The 20,282-nt window shown below is 37.7% G+C and overlaps 2 protein-coding genes across 5 annotated transcripts in view; one reads left to right on the forward strand and one right to left on the reverse strand.

Moving 5' to 3' along the window:
* The window catches only part of LOC147326402 (ras-specific guanine nucleotide-releasing factor RalGPS1-like), a 97,382-nt gene that overhangs the window by 27,337 nt on the left and 49,763 nt on the right, over positions 1 to 20,282 (reverse strand). The window lies entirely within an intron of this gene.
* On the forward strand, positions 2,914 to 20,240 carry LOC147326403 (angiopoietin-related protein 2-like). 3 transcript variants are annotated; one of them, XM_086301645.1, is made up of 5 exons: positions 2,914 to 3,244; positions 6,602 to 7,519; positions 12,337 to 12,530; positions 15,465 to 15,735; positions 19,472 to 20,240. In XM_086301645.1, exons 2-5 carry the CDS (start codon positions 6,637 to 6,639, stop codon positions 19,669 to 19,671), a joined length of 1,548 nt encoding a protein of 515 aa, XP_086157771.1. In that variant the 5' UTR covers positions 2,914 to 3,244; positions 6,602 to 6,636; the 3' UTR covers positions 19,672 to 20,240. The 3 variants fall into 3 exon arrangements, with proteins under 3 accessions (XP_086157771.1, XP_086157770.1, XP_086157769.1); XM_086301644.1 differs by having other exon boundaries at positions 2,914 to 3,127; XM_086301643.1 differs by lacking the exon at positions 2,914 to 3,244 and having other exon boundaries at positions 6,553 to 7,519.

The following is a 20,282-nucleotide window of genomic DNA, read 5'->3' on the forward strand; positions in this document are numbered from 1 at the left end:
CTGTAGCTGATAAAACCTGAGTTCAAAGACTGTATTAAGGTTACATCCATAGAGCATGCTAAACCACCACGGTAAACAGCAAAAAAACCACGTTTTTATTAAGTAAAAGCAACAGCACAGTGGCATAGTGGTTGGAAATTTACCCCATGTAGATACCTTTCTGTTTCCCTCTCAATTATTATTCAGTGTACACAAAAAAATTTATAAATAGCCATGGCCACATTCCATTCCACTGTAGTGTCCTATACTCATGACCCAAGTGTTCCATACACAGTTACATAAATCAGTGTCAGCTGTTAGGCCACAAATATGGTTTTGTTTTTCCAAACATGCAAGCCATGTACTTTAATTCAGTACAGAAGGAAGTGATAATGTGCTAAACTTGTATGCTAACTGCCAACCATACTAAATACAACAGTACTAAAGAAAGTTCACAGTAACAATTTATTATATGATCCTAATAAATGGTAAACTGGTTGTTGAATAAATTTTAGTGAGTATAGAAATCAGAGGCAAAGTCATCGTCTAGCCCGTCAAATATTAGGAAGATTTGGGGGTTTAAATAGCTTCCTTCAAGTCTTGTATAATTAGGCAACAAACTTAGCACTGGTTTAAAAGACATAAACAAAGAAAACCTTCCTCTACTTATTCAGAAAATTGAGAGCGCCTTACAAAGTTGGGCCAATTTAGGGCTCTCTCTGTTGGGTAAAATGACATATAGGATCATTCATAGGAGGTACTGGACTCCCCATAAGATTGCAAAATTAAAACTGAGGGAATCAGATATGTGCTGGGGTGTGACAAGAGTAGAGACACACTAATACACATGCTATACGAATACCAAAAGAAATAGAATCTATGGAAAAATAATTATTGTTTCTCACTGAAATACTCGGAATACAGCCATTACAGATCCCAGTACTCTAGATATTAGGTATAGTAACAGACGACCTGAAGTTACTATTCCTTCCACCCCTGAAGTTATCGTAACTGATAGTCACATAATATCCCATAAAGTGATACAGGATATGATGTGATGCTGCTGAAAGAAAGGGGCGTTGCTGGCATGTGATGCCATGAAATGTTGATGCCTACTTTGTATATGAAAATATATAAATATACATAAATGTACCTTTTTTTTCCTTCTGTTATCAGCTCGTTGTTAGTTGAGTGGTTTGTAGTTTTTTTCCTTTTTTTGTGTGCATCTATGTAAATATTGTTGCTATTACATGTCACCATCTTCTCAACTCCACATTTGCTCAACTAGTCTACATGTGGTTACGGGACTTGGAGAAGGTATTCAGCTGCATCCCTTTGTCCTGTAGGGGTACTTTCAGAGTGTAGGGTAGTGGGCCTGTTGTTGCAGGCTACTAAAATGGATGAGGAAGAACTATTACTAACAATTACACACCAAGTTGACAAGATGTGTGCACATGGAAGAGGATCATGGAATCTACTGGAAATACTGAGTAACACCTCAGGCAGTGTTTTAGCATTTTATCTCCTCATGTAATGACGAAAGAAATTAATAGAATGAAGCCTCAGTACTGGCTCTGAATCCTTTGCAGCTCATATCAGTGTTGGATGGAACAATCAAAAGTAGTAACTTCTTCAAGGACACGAAGAAGACAAATACAAGTCCAAACAAGAATATAATGGGTTAAAAACAATTCTCTGGGTTTCTATTTTTCTTAGTGCTACAGCCTAACCCCACTGAGATGCACTGGCTCTACATGATATCAGCTGTTCTGACAGTTCAACTGTTAATATTACAGCTGCACAAAACAACCAAAACGATTAACAAATATTTGCCTATGATGTCATACTGATAGTAGAGTTTAATGCGTTTCAGCTGTGCTCAGTCTAAAAAAGCTGTGCAGCCTTGTTTCCTGTCTCACAGCAAAGCCTAGTCAAAGCATCCAGCACTCATTGGCGAATTCAAACACATTGAGTCAGTAGTTGGGCAGCTGCCACTCAGGATATAATGCTACTGTTCATAACAGATGAAGCCAATTTAAATTCAGGAAGTTGTTTTTAATGATTACATTATTTTACTACATTTCTTTGTCATGTCCATATTTGTTACCTTTCTTCAAGATAAATGTAGTGTTAAAAGCAAAAAAATGTAAAATAATAATAGGAATAATATTGCTGTTGTACCATAATGCCTCTTAGGATCTTTGCTGTCATTCTCAAACAGGACTCCACCTCCACAATGAGAAATGTTACAGCTGAAGATGCAATTCTGATACAAAGCCACTGAGAATGTCCCTGTAAAGATTTGGAAATAAACAAAAAGCACAATCAAAAGCTTCTAGAGTTTCACCAAATTAAATAAAAAACATCTCAATCAGATGTCTCTGAGGGAAAGATAAAAGTATGTCTTACAGCACAAGTTTGTGAGCATGTTGTGCAATTTAAAAAATCACTGAGTCACTGACTATTTGTTGAAAGTTTCTCACATGTTATGCAACCAGTAATTACTATGACAACATAACAAACTGTATCCAGACGCTTCCACCTCTCCTCCAGGCAAATTGTTTGAATGGACAGTCACTGCTTGGTTTTACAGATATCCCCCATTTAAAGACAGAAGGACAGAATACACTATTTTTGAAGGAGCTCTTGAAGGTTTACTATCATCTCACTCTGTGTTCTCCCTGTGCCTGCGAGGGCTTCTGCCCACAGTCCAAAGACATGCATGTTAAGTTGAATTGTTATTTGTGAATGATCTCCCAGTCAGATGGAATTCCACAATCACTGGAGAACAGTGGAAAAAGGGATGACAGCGGAGCTTGCTGAGGATAAGGAATTAAAGGGTTTTTGGAGCCTGTCTCGTGTCCCGATGATGTTTTTGCTGCAAAGGGGAGGGGAAGAAGGAGTCGCTATGCCTCACAGCTTAATTACTCCAAGCAACACTGTCTTCCTTCCATTACATATGAGACACGAAGTAGGAAGAGAAACAGATTTTGTCTGCAGAGCAGGCACGAACTTTGAGTTTGAGACTCATCCCTTCAATGCAACACATGAAATTAGAAAGGAAGGCTTTGTTGCCGCTGTACAGATCATCACATCACCACAAGTGGACCACTGTCTTTGTGAACTTTAAATCTGATTCTGACAGAAGGTAAGAAATGATATGAAGAACTTCTACTGAATAACAGAGGAAACGTGAATGACTTCTGAGGAGCTGGAGTCAAATCTTAAACAAAAGCAAGAGAGAAAGAGACATAAACAAGTGGAAGTAAGTCAGGAAATTCTCTCAATTTTCATTTTATATGCAACACACACTGAATAAGTGGCTCAACCTTATTTTACACTTAACACAGAGTTTACTTTCCTTTCTGCCTTTTTATTAACTATATGTATGTTAAAGTTATTTCCTGCTTTATTTAAAAATAATGCATTACTTCAACTCTAATACATCTCTAAAAAGTAGAGAGGTTACACAGTTCATGACATTACTTTGCATTACTCTATAATGTTTGTTTGAAATGCTTTGTCACATAACTGCTAGTTCACATTCCATATACTCCTGAGAACTGAAGACAAAAATCTTTCAGTTTAACTGTTTTGTGATTTGTGCATCCACTACAGAGGACATAAAAGAATATGCTGGGTCTCAGGCGCATATGATCACATGTGGAAAAATATTTAATAAAGGCTTGCTTTGCAGAAAGTGTGTGCAATCACTTCACATTGTGGTTCAGGGAGCCTGGAAGTCATTCAGCTTTTATACTAAAGAATTATCTTGAACCTCAAGCATTTAACTCAGACTTTCAATCCATGAACTGCCTTTAAAAATGTTTGTGTTAAATATTATAAGAAGCACTCCAAGAGCCAAGACAATTCATTCTCTGTGCAGGTTTTTACTTATAATAGTATTAAATTATTTATTACTATTAAATTATTGTTAATATTTGGTTTATTTTATTTCTTCTTTTTAACACAATTTGAGGCGTTTAAGATGTTGCATTAAATACACGTTCAAAATGCAGACTTTTGCTATTTGTCCTGTTTAAACCGACTTTAATATACTTGACATCATTTTGAGTACTTTTTTTCATTTTTATGTGAACAAAGTACAGGTGCAGAATTCATTTCATTGTTCAGTAAAATTTGCTTAGTGTTAAATTTCAAGTGAAAAAGTTTTTTCCTCATGAGTGCCTTAAACAATACTGATAATATGTGACAAGCTGTGCAAGCTATAGGCTGTAGCTTCACACTGGATGGCTGAATCCCCAAGGTTTTGAATGCCTTTAACTATCCTGATAATGTCTATTTGTGACGTCTATAAGGGTATAATGTTTATGACGATGACTTTAATTACACAAAGATTATGTAGAAGAAGATAATGAATAATAAATATTGACTTGTAAATAACTGGAAACAAATAACTTTAGCTTATTATATATACTACAGTATAATTAATGAATTTATATAAAACTAACTGGGCAGCTCATTTTCTTGCTCCTGACAATACTTGCTTTAAAGATATAACATACTTTGAGGTCAAAAAGAAAGGCACATGTGAAATACAAAGCTCAAATGTAAAGCTTCATTGGAATGCAAACTTTAATGTGATATTTAAGATCCTATTTTAACAAATTTATTTCTAAACACATATAATACAGCCGAATGATTCTGATGTCTAACACACTTAAGTGTGTTTAAACATGTCACCATTTGTGGATTTGCATGACAGACTCGGATAAGTGTCTGCTTCTGTATACATCAGCTTCTCAGTCACAATAAGTTACAATTTAAGAACTAGTTCTTTTATAAGTTGTGTGTTTTGTGCAGACAACATTGATCCAACTCTGGTTAGGTGTTTTCCACGATTAAACGACTCACAGGTCAGTGTTAAGTGGCCTAACAAACACAATAAAACAAAACAAAATAACCCCATCTCTTAAAATGGTCAGGTACAAGTACTGGGTTGAATGACAGAGGAAGCTGCCTCGCAAAACCTAATAACTCCAAAAGAGTTTTTATATTATGCTTGTAGCCAGACAGAGTGCAAAAACTATACAGCAATAAATTTATGACCACTCACATGTTGAACTTACTTGAGGTCAACTTGGCCAAGTAATAGTACTTATGGCCTCTGTTGTATGGGGGAAAAACAGCTCACCAATGTCAGAACTGACCTGGCTGAGGCGACATTTAAAAAAAGAAAAATGAAAAAGATAGATGATGTAGTAACTACCATATCCTAAAGCCCAAGATAACATTGTCTTGTGTAACTGTCAGGGGAGGCTCCACTTTTCATGTTGTGTTATTGAACATTCCAAAGCTGTGACAGTATTTTTCATCACAAAAAGCAAGAGAAACAAGAAAACACAATATTCTATTATATGAGGTTGGAGCCTAGACTGGATACAGGGAACATCTTTCACTAAACTACTAAAGTGTAACTGGTCAAATATTGTTAAAATGAGCAGCAATGTTTTCACTATTTCATAATAAGCCAAAAAGGCAACTTTGAGCCTTAATATTTAGAGATACTTAAGAGATACTTAATATTTAGTGAATATCTTTTGTTCATAATGTAGACCATGAAATATGTACATGCAAAAACAGCAGGCAATGACTGAAGCTGGTTGTTGTTCTGGCGAACTTAACATATAAATACTGACTCTTATACTGATTCATCCTTATAAACCTGCTCTTTCCTCTCTGATTTTACCCTAGCATAGACTGGCTGCAAGACTTGCTGTGTAATTAAGTAGATATTAGTTGATTTGCAAGTTACCAGCCATAATTATTATTTTATTATTTTGAAAATTTTTCAAAGAGTAGTTGTATAACAGCTACCTCATCATCTTCAGAGAAAAGGTTTATTTGAAGATTTTAAGACAGGTTTCAGAACCCATCACAGTACAGAAATGGTGGTAGTGAAGGCTACAAATGATCTTCTTTTGGCCTCTGACAGTGGACTCATCTCTGTGCTTGTCCTGCTAGACTATAATGCTGACTATATATTTTATTACACGGATAAGAGCATGCTGTAGGTATTAAAAGTATTGCGTTGTAATGGGTTGAACTACATGTATCTAACAGACTTCAGTGTGGCTATGTAAATGGGAAGTCTTCTTCACACATAAAGGTTAACTATGGAGTTCCACAGGGTTCTGTGCTAGGGTCAGTTGTGTTTATATTACATACACTTCCCCTAAGCACTACAAATAGAAGGCATAATATACATTTCACTACTATGCAGATGATTACCAGATTTTTCTATCCATGAAGCCAAATAAAATACACCAATTTTGCAGGAATGTCTTAACAGCATAACGACCTGGATGACCTCTAATTTTATGCTTAAAATAACAGATAAAACTCATGTTATTGAACTCAGCCATAAAGATCTTAGAAATATGGTATCTAACTCTGGATGGCATTACCTTGCTACATTATAGGCAGCAACTTTCTGGGACAGAGCTGTGAAAATACATACACTGCCTGTATGTATATACATATGAGCTTCTGAGCACACAGAGGTGGTGATAAAGTAATTGCCTTCAACGACTAACACCAGGTCAATAACTGATGAGAGAAAACAGACCCTTGCTAAGCATCTCTGCTTCATCTCTTTCAGAAATTGTCGTAGTCTGGGAGCAGCTGAACTGTGCTATGATTCTCCCTGTGGTGGTAATGGTGAGTCTCCTGTTGCTCTCTGGACCAGAGTCAGGTCTCCAAGAAGACACTCTAGAAATTGACAACAGCAATGACATCCTAGAGAGAGAATTTATCTACGTACCAAAACGTCAAAAAAGGGCTGTTGCTGACTACAGTGCCTACCAAACAGACAAATGTTCTTATACCTTCATTGTCCCTCAGCAGAAAAACAATGGGGCAATATGTGTGAACTCCAAGGAGCCAGAGACCTTGCTGCAAAACCGTATTAATAAGCAGGAACTGGAGCTGCTCAACAGTGAGTTGCAAAAGCAGCGAAAGCAGATTGAGGCACTGCAACTGCTGATAGAGCTTGATGGGGGTGTGATTAATGAAGTCAAGCTATTGCGTAAAGAGAGCCGCAACATGAACTCCAGAGTTACTCAGCTCTACATGCAGCTGCTGCATGAGATTATTCGCAAACGAGACAATGCTCTGGAGGTGTCACAGCTGGAGACCCGTGTGCTCAACCACACAAATGAGATGGGGAGGCTAGCTGGACGGTACCAAGACCTGGATCATAAGTACCAGCATCTATCAGCCCTCGCAAGCAGCCAGAGTGCTCTCCTGGAGCAGCTTGAAGAGCAGTGTAAGCACGGAGGATACTTTTACAGAAAGGTTCAAGAGCCCAGCCGTCGTCTCCAGCCACAATCTCCTGCAATCTCCCAGCCTCCTTTACAAACACCTGAATTGTCTCCTGGTGGCTACAGACCTTTCCATCCACCCACTTACACTCGTTACACCAACTACCCCATGAATAATGAGATCCAAAATGACCAGAAAGCCAGAGCACTGCCCACAATGCCAGCCGCAACATACAGCTTCACAAATGAGCCCTCTGGTAAGTACTGGTAAGAAATGTTTGTATCTTCCTTTGAAGTCTCTAACTGAACAAACATTTGCAGTCCTGCATTCACTGAGAATATACCAACAGAGACATATTTATTGAATAACTGAATGTTCTTTTAACAAAAATGTCAGATAGTTTAGGTTACTATAGGGTAATTTCATCTTATATTAGCCAATTTGTAGAACATCTTCTGTTCGAATGATATGCATAAAGGTTTTATGGTAGCACATTTCAACATATATAATGGTTGCTATTAAATTTTAGCATCATATAACACAGATATATATTTTTTTGAAAAATGGTCTGTCAATCCCCACTTTTGAACTTTTTTTTGCAGTCTGGGGGAATGTTTGATAATAAATATCTCAAATTCTATTACAGGTGAAAGTCAGGTCATCAATATGAATTCAATGTAATTCAATACAATTTTATTTATATAATGCCAAACTGCAATAGCAGTTGTCTCAAGATGCTTTATATTGTAAGGCAAAAACCCTACAATATTACAATCTGTAACCCAAATCACAATCTGTAATTTAAGACATCAAAAAATGTTTGGATATTGGCTAGTTAAAATGTGGGGGGAAAAAGCTGAGCATGCCTGCAACTTTCATGCTGGGTTGAGCAAAAATATCATTAGATAGTATATTCCAAATAGAACTACATACTTGAGTTTATTCTTAGTCACAACAAGAAGGAAATGCAATTTTTATTCAAATCTCATGCTGGATTGTGCAAATATCTCAAACTGTACCAACATCATTACTAGCTCAGGTAGATCAGAGCAGATCAGCTACAAACTGGAAGGTTGGTGGTTTGATCCTAGTCTGCTCCAGGCTGCATGCCAAACATCCTTGGGCAAGATACAAGATACTAACCCCATGTTGCTCTCTGATGAGGGATGTGAATATTAGAAACAGCAAAGAGAAAAGTGCTTGTGTGAATGGGTGAACGAGGGAAGTTGTGTAAAAGGCTCTGAGTGCTCAGAGTAGAAAAGCGCTTTATAAGAACCAGTCCATTTTCAAATTTCGAATTCAAATTTTTATTTGTCACGTACACAATCATACACAGTATGATATGCAGTGAAATGCTTAGACAACTGCTCATGACCTAAAGAAAAAAAAAGGAAAAGGCTATGAATAAGATAGGAAATAAATATGAAAAATTAAAAAGTGTAAATTTAACTAGGAAGGAATAAAATATAAAAAATTAAGGTTAAAAATGAAATAACTGTACAACACAAATTATAATGAAGGGTAAATTTAACTGGGAAAGAATAAGATAAAATATATAAATTAAAGCTGAAAATAAAATAACTGTACAACAAAATACACAATACACAGTATTACACAGTATAGAACTATATAAGAATGTATGAAGAAATATAAATAAATAAATGTATACATACACACAATAACAACAGCTGTACAAGTATTAACTGGAATCTTACCATCAAAAATATAATTGCCTATACAGCAATCACTTTATAAACTGTATAAACATACAAATGTATGTATTTGAAGATGGTGGAGCAGAAAACATTCTAAAAAAATTGATGATTTGACATTAGTGTTATAATCATTTCTAGCAAAATTATCAAACTCCAATGTTTTGTTCCATTTGGAAAGGACAACCTTTTATATTTTTGTGGTACAACTACTCATATTTTCTCAATCCAGCATTAAAGCTGAATCAAAATGGCATTTTTGTCATTTTGGGGACCACAAATTTAATGTCAAAAAGCATTCTACATGATTGTTTTACAGTATTGTGCAATTTAATTATTTATCATTCAGAAATCCTAAATAGAAATCTTCCTCACCCCCCCCCCCCCTATATAAAAAAAACATCATTTCATGAACAGTGTGATAGTGACCCTTTGCTTTCTGTAATGTTAGAAGCACTCACATCATCCTAAGATAAAGCACAGAGACTCTGGACTTTTACATAATGATATTATATTGAACTTTCCACAGGACTGAATATTTAAAATATATATTATTCTTTCTGCTTACTCTGGTATGAATGACTGAATATATTTTAGTAAATAACACACTATTAGCAAAACACAGTGTGAAAGAATTCTAGATTAAAATTTTTAGTTCAACATACAAGTGAAGATGTTTGACCTTCATCAGGTTATAGTTAATGCTATCAGAGGAAAATATCATGTTCTCTTCGTGCACCTAACTACATTCAGTGTTAAAAGCAGAAGTTGTGCAGGTCTGAGATCAGCACCACCTTAAACACCAAAATGAATTACTGTTTATGCTCTTATATAGTGACACCAGTTACATAGATCGTGAATCCCTTTGACTTTTTGACTTTAACTTTATCAATAATACAGCTGCAGTTTTCACTGACAGTGTTTCATAAGGTACTTTAGCCTTTGTACTTTTTTCATCAGTTAATTTTGGAGTTACTATAAAGGACGGATATATAGGATGATTTGTCTGTTGTCACTGGGTGGTGCTGAGGTCTGAATCTGAGGGCAGCTCCTGTAATCACAAAGAACAGAATCATCACACACCGTGAAATTTGAAGTTTATCCCTCAAATATTAAATAAAACAAAGCCTTATATCCAGATTATCCAGTATCATTTTTATATTTAAGTTGTTTGTGCTTTTTAAAAGGAGACCTGCAAAGATGAGATGAGCAGGTTTCCAGTCCTGGTCACCTGCAAGAAAATAGAGAAACATATAGAGGTATGCAGTTTTTAAGCTGCTGCCTGAGCACTGGACAACATATATTAACGCTCTCTATATTATTTCTCTCAAAGGATGCAAGATGTACATTCAGGATTAATTCAGATAATTTTTTAACCTCAATATTTGAAACAAACTCTGTAAAAAAAAAAATCTATAAATAAATATATAGAGTTGTGCTGAAAAATTAGCTTTTTTAAAAATGTGGTATTCCTGTTCTGTTTCTCATATAAACTGTTTCAGTGCCTCATCTTCAGCTACTGGTCTGAACATCCTTCAATTAAGTGTGACCTTCAGGTTCAGAGGGTAAATTTATTCGTGTGCACAGATTTAGCTACTAAACATGGCTTTCCCCAACAGCTGATTGCTCATCTTAGCTGGCTAGCTAAGGACATTGATTACAGATTAGCTTACAAACACATTTAACTTACTGAAAAAGTGTGCCAGGGCCTTGGGTCCTTCTCTTAGTTAGTCCAGGTTATTCCAGAACACCTCACGACGTCAGTTTAAAATATTCAATTGTGGTTATGGAAAATCAACACTGAATCTCCTCACAGCATTCCCGTCTATCTGCCATTCCCAAACAGAGATACGCAAGTTTCTCCAAGAAAGCAGCTACCATCAAAGCTATCGTGATGATGTTACACCCCAAATTCACATCATGTAGTTGGTAATTAGAATAGAACTTATGAGAAAAAAATGCTTCAATACAAATCGGTGATGAAGACTACTAATAATGGCAGAACGCATCTTTGGGAAAAACTTTTTTTTTTTTTTTTTTAAGAATAGTCCCATCCACTAATATGGAGGCCAAGGGGATAACAGACAAATTTTGGCTTCATTGTTGGGGAGATGTTAGGTTGATCACATTTTCTATGGTCAATGGTTTATATACAAGTTACGATGCTGTGTAAAATGTAAAGAAAAAAAAATGTAATGTGTGTAATATGACTTCTTCTTTTAATACTCTCTAAAGTGTATGGGAACTAAAGAAACCAGTTGCTGTAATTTTAAAGAAGAATGTTTCCCATTCTCACTTAATGTAGGACTTCATTTCATAATATGCTAAATGTTTTAGTGGGTGACAGATCTAAACTGCATTTGACTGAGCAAATCTTACCTCTCATTGATTTTCAGATACAGCCACCCTACTCTACTCAGTGTTTATTCCCAACTGACAATTTTCTGCAGTTATTTTCTCCTCTCTTCTTTTGCCCCCAATGGATGACAGGAGTTGCCCTACCTAAAGTGAGTTCTGTTGGAGGGTGAATCCCGTGTAAAAGTAAGGGTTTTCCTCTGACCATTACCAGTAGGCGGTAGGTGAAGTGTCTTGCCCAAGGACACAACAACCAAGACAGACAGAGCTGGCAACCTTCCAGTTACAAGATGAGCTTCCCAATCCCATGAACCACGGTTGCCACGGGTTCTCCAGCTTCAGCCCACAGTCCAAAGACATGTAGTTAGTGGGGTTAGGTTAATTGATAATTGTAAATTGACCATAGTTGTAAATGTAAATACTTGTCTATGTGTTAGCTCTGCAACAGACTGGCGATCTGTTCAGGGTGTATCCTGCTTCTCGCCCTAAGACAGCTCAGATAGGTCCCAGCCACCCTGTGACCCTGAATTGGATAAGCAGAAGAGAATGGATGGATGGTTGACAAGTGGTTGCTCATAGATCACTGGCTCTTTTAGGTTCTGTCTTTAATAGAATAAAAAGAATTCCACTAATTTTGTGTAATACCTTCTATCATTCCACAGAGGGAAAAAAGTGAGATATAATTTAAGAATAGCTGTGTTCCCATGTGTGCGCTGTGACTACAAAGAAGGTTTTGCCCACAGTACTGTTTATTCTTGCCAGCAGCAAACAGACTGGAAAGTATTTGTCATATTTCGTAGAGACAACACGTGATCAGGAGTGACTCACTTTTCCAGGAACCCTCCATCTGTATATTTTTCTATTGCACTTCATGTCTCCATGTGTGTTGTGTGCACAGGTTGTTAAAACTATAATAATGATGAAGCCAGCATGTCACTAAAAATGAGCCTATGATGATCACACACCAGATGCAATTGTATTACCCTTCATTCTCTGCCTTCTACAGGACATTTCAGAGATTGTCTGGAGGCTCTGGAGAGTGGATATACCAGCAGTGGAATGTACCTCTTAAAACCAGACAAAAGCAATCAACTTATGCAGGTCTGGTGTGACCAGAGACAAGACCCTGGTGGCTGGATCGTTATTCAGAGACGTCAGGATGGCTCTGTCAACTTTTTTAGGAACTGGGACACTTACAAGGTAATAAGTTATAGTAGCACCCAAGATTGTACTTATGAGGTTGTATGTGCTGTCTAGATACACTGAAGATACTACGAATCAAAACTGTTAGCCGCAAATGCATTAAATATCGATGGAGCATTGCATTTTAGTAATTGAAACCTCAGTCTTTCTTAAAATGGGAAATAAATGCAGAACTATAGTAGTGCTGTTGCTAATGTAAAGAATGTCTGCCCAACACCATATACAGGGAGTGCAGAATTATTAGGCAAGTTGTATTTTTGAGGAATAATTTTATTATTGAACAACAACCATGTTCTCAATGAACCCAAAAAACTCATTAATATCAAAGCTGAATGTTTTTGGAAGTAGTTTTTAGTTTTAGCTATTTTAGGGGGATATCTGTGTGTGTAGGTGACTATTACTGTGCATAATTATTAGGCAACTTAACAAAAAACAAATATATACCCATTTCAATTATTTATTTTTACCAGTGAAACCAATATAACATCTCCACATTCACAAATATACATTTCTGACGTTCAAAAACAAAACAAAAACAAATCAGCGACCAATATAGCCACCTTTCTTTGCAAGGACACTCAAAAGCCTGCCATCCATGGATTCTGTCAGTGTTTTGATCTGTTCACCATCAACATTGCGTGCAGCAGCAACCACAGCCTCCCAGACACTGTTCAGAGAGGTGTACTGTTTTCCCTCCTTGTAAATCTCACATTTGATGATGGACCACAGGTTCTCAATGGGGTTCAGATCAGGTGAACAAGGTGGCCATGTCATTAGTTTTTCTTCTTTTATACCCTTTCTTGCCAGCCACGCTGTGGAGTACTTGGACACGTGTGATGGAGCATTGTCCTGCATGAAAATCATGTTTTTCTTGAAGGATGCAGACTTCTTCCTGTACCACTGCTTGAAGAAGGTGTCTTCCAGAAACTGGCAGTAGGACTGGGAGTTGAACTTGACTCCATCCTCAACCCGAAAAGGCTCCACAAGCTCATCTTTGATGATACCAGCCCAAACCAGTACTCCACCTCCACCTTGCTGGCGTCTGAGTCGGACTGGAGCTCTCTGCCCTTTACAAATCCAGCCACGGGCCCATCCATCTGGCCCATCAAGACTCACTCTCATTTCATCAGTCCATAAAACCTTAGAAAAATCAGTCTTGAGATATTTCTTGGCCCAGTCTTGACGTTTCAGCTTGTGTGTCTTGTTCAGTGGTGGTCGTCTTTCAGCCTTTCTTACCTTGGCCATGTCTCTGAGTATTGCACACCTTGTGCTTTTGGGCACTCCAGTGATGTTGCAGCTCTGAAATATGGCCAAACTGGTGGCAAGTGGCATCTTGGCAGCTGCACGCTTGACTTTTCTCAGTTCATGGGCAGTTATTTGGCGCCTTGGTTTTTCCACACGCTTCTTGCGACCCTGTTGACTATTTTGAATGAAACGCTTGATTGTTCGATGATCACGCTTCAGAAGCTTTGCAATTTTGAGACTGCTGCATCCCTCTGCAAGATATCTCACTATTTTTGACTTTTCTGAGCCTGTCAAGTCCTTCTTTTGACCCATTTTGCCAAAGGAAAGGACGTTGCCTAACAATTATGCACACCTGATATAGGGTGTTGATGTCATTAGACCACACCCCTTCTCATTACAGAGATGCACATCACCTAATATGCTTAATTGGTAGTAGGCTTTCGAGCCTATACAGCTTGGAGTAAGACAACATGCATGAAGAGGATGATGTGGACAAAATACTCATTTGCCTAATAATTCTGCACTCCCTGTATGAGTCTGGGTATTCTTAGTGTATAATTAAAAATAAACATGTAGAGAAAAAAGTAGCTCTCAGCTGAACTCCACTTTATAAATCACTGTGTTCTGAGATTAAGGATAATCTGACTCTAACTGTTCATATAGTCAGCAGTCAGATACAAAACATTTTTCAGAGGAATCTCATTTTTGGCAGTGTAGCATGCAGCAACTAGCTTGAGAGGGAAGGGCAGGGGGTTTATAGCTTTTTGTAATAAATAAAAATTTTCAGTAATGTTATGCAACGCTTGCATTGTGTGACATTTGAGAGAACTCATAACATATTATTAAACTGAGATTCAAGGGTCACACCTAAAATTGGACTTTAAGAAAACAAGCTGTTAGGCAAACCCATCTCATTGTGTAACATGACTAATTGTAAGAAAAACTCAGTAAAATGAAATACAGTATATGGGATCACAACAGCAGAGAAGAAATCAGTTCCAGTGGTCTCAAAATTCTCAGTGTTGCTGCCAACACAGTGATCCAAAAATGTTATAAGCATGCTGTGTTTCCATGTAGTCATGAATGGTGCTCGATAATAGACAAATATAAATGCATAAGGTAGAAGCCCTTATTGCCAAACATCTTGTGACCTAAAGTCATCTTGTGACCTAAAGTCAGCCGAGTTCTCTTCTCAGTCTCAAGATAAAGGGCGATCGTGGCTCAAGAGTTGGGAGTTCGCCTTGTAATCGGAAGGTTGCCGGTTCGAGCCCCGGCTTGGACAGTCTCGGTCGTTGTGTCCTTGGGCAAGACACTTCACCCCCTGGTGGTGGTCAGAGGGCCTGGTGGCGCCAGTGTCCGGCAGCCTTGCCTCTGTCAGTGTGCCCCAGGGTGGCTGTGGCTACAATGTAGCTTGCCATCACCAGTTTGTGAATGTGTGTGTGAATGGGTGGATGACTGGATGTGTAAAGAGCTTTGGGGTCCTTAGGGACTAGAAAAGCGCTATACAAATACAGACCATTTACTATTTCCAAGCCAACAATTCCTCTAATGCAACATTGATGAGTCAACAAAGCACTTTTTTTAGATGCTCACAGTTGGAGAGAAGAGGCCTCTCTTCTGACTTAATCCATGTTCTCGTTCATGTACTTTATACCTGATCAATTCAGTGTCTCTCTCCTTCCACAGCAAGGTTTTGGAAACATTGATGGTGAATACTGGTTGGGCCTAGACAACATCTTTTGGCTGACAAACCAGGGCATCTACAAGCTTTTAGTGACGCTGGAAGACTGGACTGGACGGAAGACCTTTGCAGAATATGCTAGCTTTCGTGTAGAGTCAGAAGCTGATTTCTACAGGCTACGACTGGGCCGATACCACGGCAATGCTGGAGACTCTCTAACCTGGCACAATGGAAAGCACTTTACCACACTGGATAGGGACCATGATGTCTACGCAGGTAAGTGGGTTCCCGTAAAAGACAAGGTGATCACACCTTCTGGTAGATTTCTCTTTCACACACTCTACAGTAGTTATTAGTAGTTACTAACATCTCTTAATAGTTTCTACACTCTTGTAGATTGGTTTGCAGGGACATTCACTTATCCAAAAATACTGGATACAACAATTGCTTTTTGCTTATTGCTTTGTTATACACTTCAATTAGGATCTGATCTCTCTTTCCCCAAACCACAGGCTTGTCTTGTGTACACAATTTTTCTATGGTGGTATTTCTAGAACAGGAATTTCAGACCTGTACCTCTTTTTCCCATCTCCAGAGCCTCTCTGTGAGAAAAAAAGGAATATGAAAATTAATGAATATGAAAGATGTCATTTTATGGACTTCCAGTGTCATGTACAAAATTTTAAATGGGAAGCCCAACATGGCAGTCTTAAAGAAAGCGACACTCTACTTACAATTCAAGGAAAGTTGAAGGAAGCTGTGACTGTGTGGAAAGACCCTGTTGAATTCCTCATTAAGTTATGTGAAGATGTAAAAAAAAAGGAGGAACTCACAGCAGAGTTTAACCGGAAAGTACAAGAAAATGCGCATCATATGGAAGTAACTGAAAAACAAATTGGAGAAATAGAGGGGGACGTGGACGGAGCGGTGGAATGTTCTCTCACGGCTTCTCAGAAGCCAAATATAAAGATGAGCAAAATGTCTGACCTCGAAGATGGTTCCTGATGTAATATGATCACGATATTCCAGAGGTTGCAGATTGCACTGCCACTGTAACTTTTGTTGAAAATCTAATTAAGTCAGAGCTGGCTGAAAACAGCATGCTAAACTGAGAGTGAGACCTAGGAATAGAACGAGTACAAGGGGTCCTCGCACAGGGCCTCCAAGCACACCTCCTTGCTCTGTAGTGGTCCAGTTTATTCGATATTGTCAGGGTTCCTGGGTCGTTGACCCAGTGCTTTCAGTTTTGACACGTTCAGTTTATTCTTCACACTCATGGTTTTCACTTCCTGTTTTCTGTGCCAGCATGTTGCCTTTGTATTGTGTTCCACTGATTTCCATGTATCATTAGTAGGGCTGCCACAAACGATTATTTTGATAGTCGACTAGTCACCGATTATTTTTGCGATTAGTCGACTAATCAGATCATGCATCCATTGGACGTAAAACGTACAGCTTATTGCACCAGCATGCATCTGCTCTTATATAACTATCATTTAACAAGTGTTTAAGGTATGTGCTAACTAAAAATAAAGACAAGATGATAGTTTATTAAATTTTAATGAAATTTGCAGATTGTTTCGGTGAAGTTTAATAAACTCCTTGCTATCTAAAATATAACAGGACACTGGAGTATATTCTCGAGTATCTCACACTTCTGATAATCAGTTGTCTGCTTGACGTTTATTCAGCTGTGTAAAAACTATAACTTTAATCTCTACCAAACTGATTTACTCAGGAACAAATAAAATACTAAAAAAAGCCAAACAATAAAATTTTTAAGTTATCTAAGTGACTTATGTATGTTTAACCCGAGTAGCGAAAGACTGCGGTGGGTTTGAAAATGATTTGCCGGGAGTCTGGTGTTCTCACGGGCTCTAGTGAGCCTTGCCCCCAGCTAACTATCGAGCTAGTGGGTAACAGACGTCTCCGAAAACGTCGGAGCGCTTTTGAAAATATGTGGTGTCTTGATAAACTGAGCAGATATTTGAGGTTTACACAGCCACATTCTCACCTGAAAATATGTTAAACGTTTATTTTGTGACCCAGAAAGAATAATAAGAGTAATATTAAAACTAACTAGCTGCCGCCATTGTTGGAAACTGAGCTGGGCTGCGCTATGAATTCTGGGACAGAGCTGCTACTTCTTCTTCTTCGGGGTTTTAACAGCAGCTGGCATCCTTGTACATGCAGTGCTGCCATCTTCTGTTTCAGTCCGTTATTACACTCTTAAATCCTGCTACTTATTCCTGCGTCTTTTGTGATCTTACAAAGCTTCAAACAACGCGTTGACTATTAAATCAGTCGTCGACGATTTTGATAGTCGACGTAATCGTGACTAGTCGACTAATCGTGGCAGCCCTAATCATTAGTCAGACTAAGTTCAGCTATGTACTCACCAGTTTCTAATCACTCATCATCCAGCGTGTATTTAAGTCCTCAGTTTCCACCAGTTCATTGTTGTGTCATTGTAGATGTTATGTTGTCGTTCCCGCCTGTGTTCAGTTGTTCAGCCAGCCATTCAGTCTTTCAGTCAGTCAGTCCTTTTGTTCCTGCGCTGTTCGTTCATTCGCTCCAATAAAATATCATCATCCTGCATCGTGAGTCCTGCGTTTGGGTCATCTCTTCTTCGCCTCCACACACAACCTCTGACAGATATGTAGTCAAAGAATAGAATCCTCCATGCAGCTCAGACTAAGAAGATAATGGTCCAAAAGTGGTTGTATCTTGATCATGATACACACAAAAAGCCACCTACAACTTGGATGGTATCCAAAGAAGGTATCCTGCTCCCTTTGGACTTTGGCAGCCGAATTATATGACTTAAAATTAATATTCTCCCCAAATTATTCTTTTCTTTTCTCAGTATTACCCATAAACAGAAATAAACCTAAACACCAATGTAGAGCCTGGAATAAAAATATCTCACAATTCATTTGGAATAATAAGAAACCCAAAGTGAAATTCTCTACCATGTTTCTGAGGAGATGGGGGTAAGGCTCTGCCTTTATTACTTACTTTCTCAGTTACTGTCACTTTATGTTTGTGTAATCCATATTATGTAGCCAATTAATGTAGCCAACCATTACAGTCAATGTCTGTTTGTGTTGATAAAGAAATTAAGGCATCCAAGCAATGGGTAAATATGGGAAGAAAAACCTGTTAACTTTAGGATGAGGCAAAATTGTTTAGGCGGCCAACATATAAATCTGACTTTGCACCAGCAGTACAAGACAGCAGGTTCTACCAGTGGTTTTCTTTAGAGATTACCTCCATATATGTAAGCTCCTTAAACACTGGGAACTGCGATTTTAAAACCTTATTTCAAACATACCGCTTGAAAATAACTGGAATTTTATAGATATTCAAAGAACGATGGGAAAAGGAACTGGATATTGGTAATCTGTCTGGAAAGTACAGCCATCATCTAGAAATTCCTGGACTTACAAAGACTTTTGTTGGAAAAACATAAATTGCTTCTTTATAATCTAATTTTATAATCTAAAAAAAACATCTAAACATATTCTGGTCTTGTATCTATTCAAACTTTTTTGAATGAAGTATCAGTAATCCAATGTCTTGGATTTTAACTTTTTGTGCAATAATCATTATTAAATTTTAATCTGTCGATAATTGTCCCATGATCACTTGTTTCTTCTTTTCCTGTGTATGTGTTCCTGTTTTTCTGTTCACAATTTGAAAAAAAGAAATATTTTAATTTTTACTTTAATTGTGGTGGAAGGAATTGAAATATACACACAAATGGCTCATCTTTAGATCTTCAAGCTATGGATTCCAAATGGAGGAAAACCAAGAACTTAATAGTGCAGGGAATCATCAGTTTTCTTTCAACGCTAATGCTGCAGTCTTTCTCGTATATCAGGTCTACTGATGGACAAAATTGAAACTGTCTTAATTGTCTTTATCATATTTAAAGCCGTTAGGCTACTAGCTGTTTTATTTAGTGTACATACCAATTGGTCTTATTTGCTTGTGTTATTTGTGTTTCCAGGGAATTGTGCCCACTATCAGAAGGGAGGATGGTGGTATAATGCCTGTGCTCATTCCAATCTGAACGGTGTGTGGTACAAAGGTGGGCATTACCGCAGCCGCTATCAGGATGGGGTCTACTGGGCTGAGTTCAGAGGAGGAGCTTATTCTCTGAAAAAAGTGACCATGATGATAAGACCCAATGGAAATACCTTCCAATAATTGCTCAGTATGTTGAAACTTATATTTAACAAGATGTTTCCACCAAAGGGATTCTGTATCACAAGACCAGGCACCATTGGTTGATTTTCAAAGCTTCTTTTGGTTGTTATACATTCACAATGCCAAGACGTGGCAGAACTTGTTCATTTCATTTGTCCTACATGTAATGCTTTTATTCATGTTCTTGTGCTCATAAAGTTATACTGCACACAAATAAAAAGATTACAACCTTGCATGTAATGAATGTAAGATGATGCCTGCATTCCTTTCTCAATGCAAGCTGTTAACGATGTAGTGTTTAAAGGCTTTTTTCCCCATCAGAACAAAATCCACAGTTACATATCAGTGAAAAAGAACCAAGAAATTGACATCCAGAAATGTTAATTTCTTGATTGCTGGCAAAAAAAACTTGTACTTCTCAATATTCATGGAATTTGTAATACTCGTTAAGTATAAAAAAATATGTGCTCTTTGACATAATGTTTTCTTTGATTCTTCCGATGTGCCTAGCGGAATTTGAACTGTTTTGAACAAAAAGAAAAAGTATACATGTAAGTCTGGAATGGAGGCCGGGCTTGGAAATCTAAAACTTACTTAAAAGAAAATAAAAG

This window comes from Aulonocara sp. 'chitande type north' Nkhata Bay, linkage group LG7 (genome assembly GCF_057382095.1).
Source record: "Aulonocara sp. 'chitande type north' Nkhata Bay isolate Kocher_YH1m ecotype deep benthic linkage group LG7, A_spYH_male_GT1.1, whole genome shotgun sequence".
Classification (NCBI taxonomy): domain Eukaryota; kingdom Metazoa; phylum Chordata; class Actinopteri; order Cichliformes; family Cichlidae; genus Aulonocara; species Aulonocara sp. 'chitande type north' Nkhata Bay.

What these genes read in the sequence shown, in the direction of transcription:
- LOC147326403 (XM_086301643.1), top strand. Translation starts at nt 6,553, where the DNA reads ATGAGAGAAAACAGACCCTTGCTAAGCATCTCTGCTTCATCTCTTTCA. An exon ending in GGAACTGGGACACTTACAAG is followed by an intron (nt 12,531 to 15,464) that starts GTAATAAGTTAT and finishes CTCCTTCCACAG; the next exon opens with CAAGGTTTTGGAAACATTGA. An exon ending in GGACCATGATGTCTACGCAG is followed by an intron (nt 15,736 to 19,471) that starts GTAAGTGGGTTC and finishes TTGTGTTTCCAG; the next exon opens with GGAATTGTGCCCACTATCAG.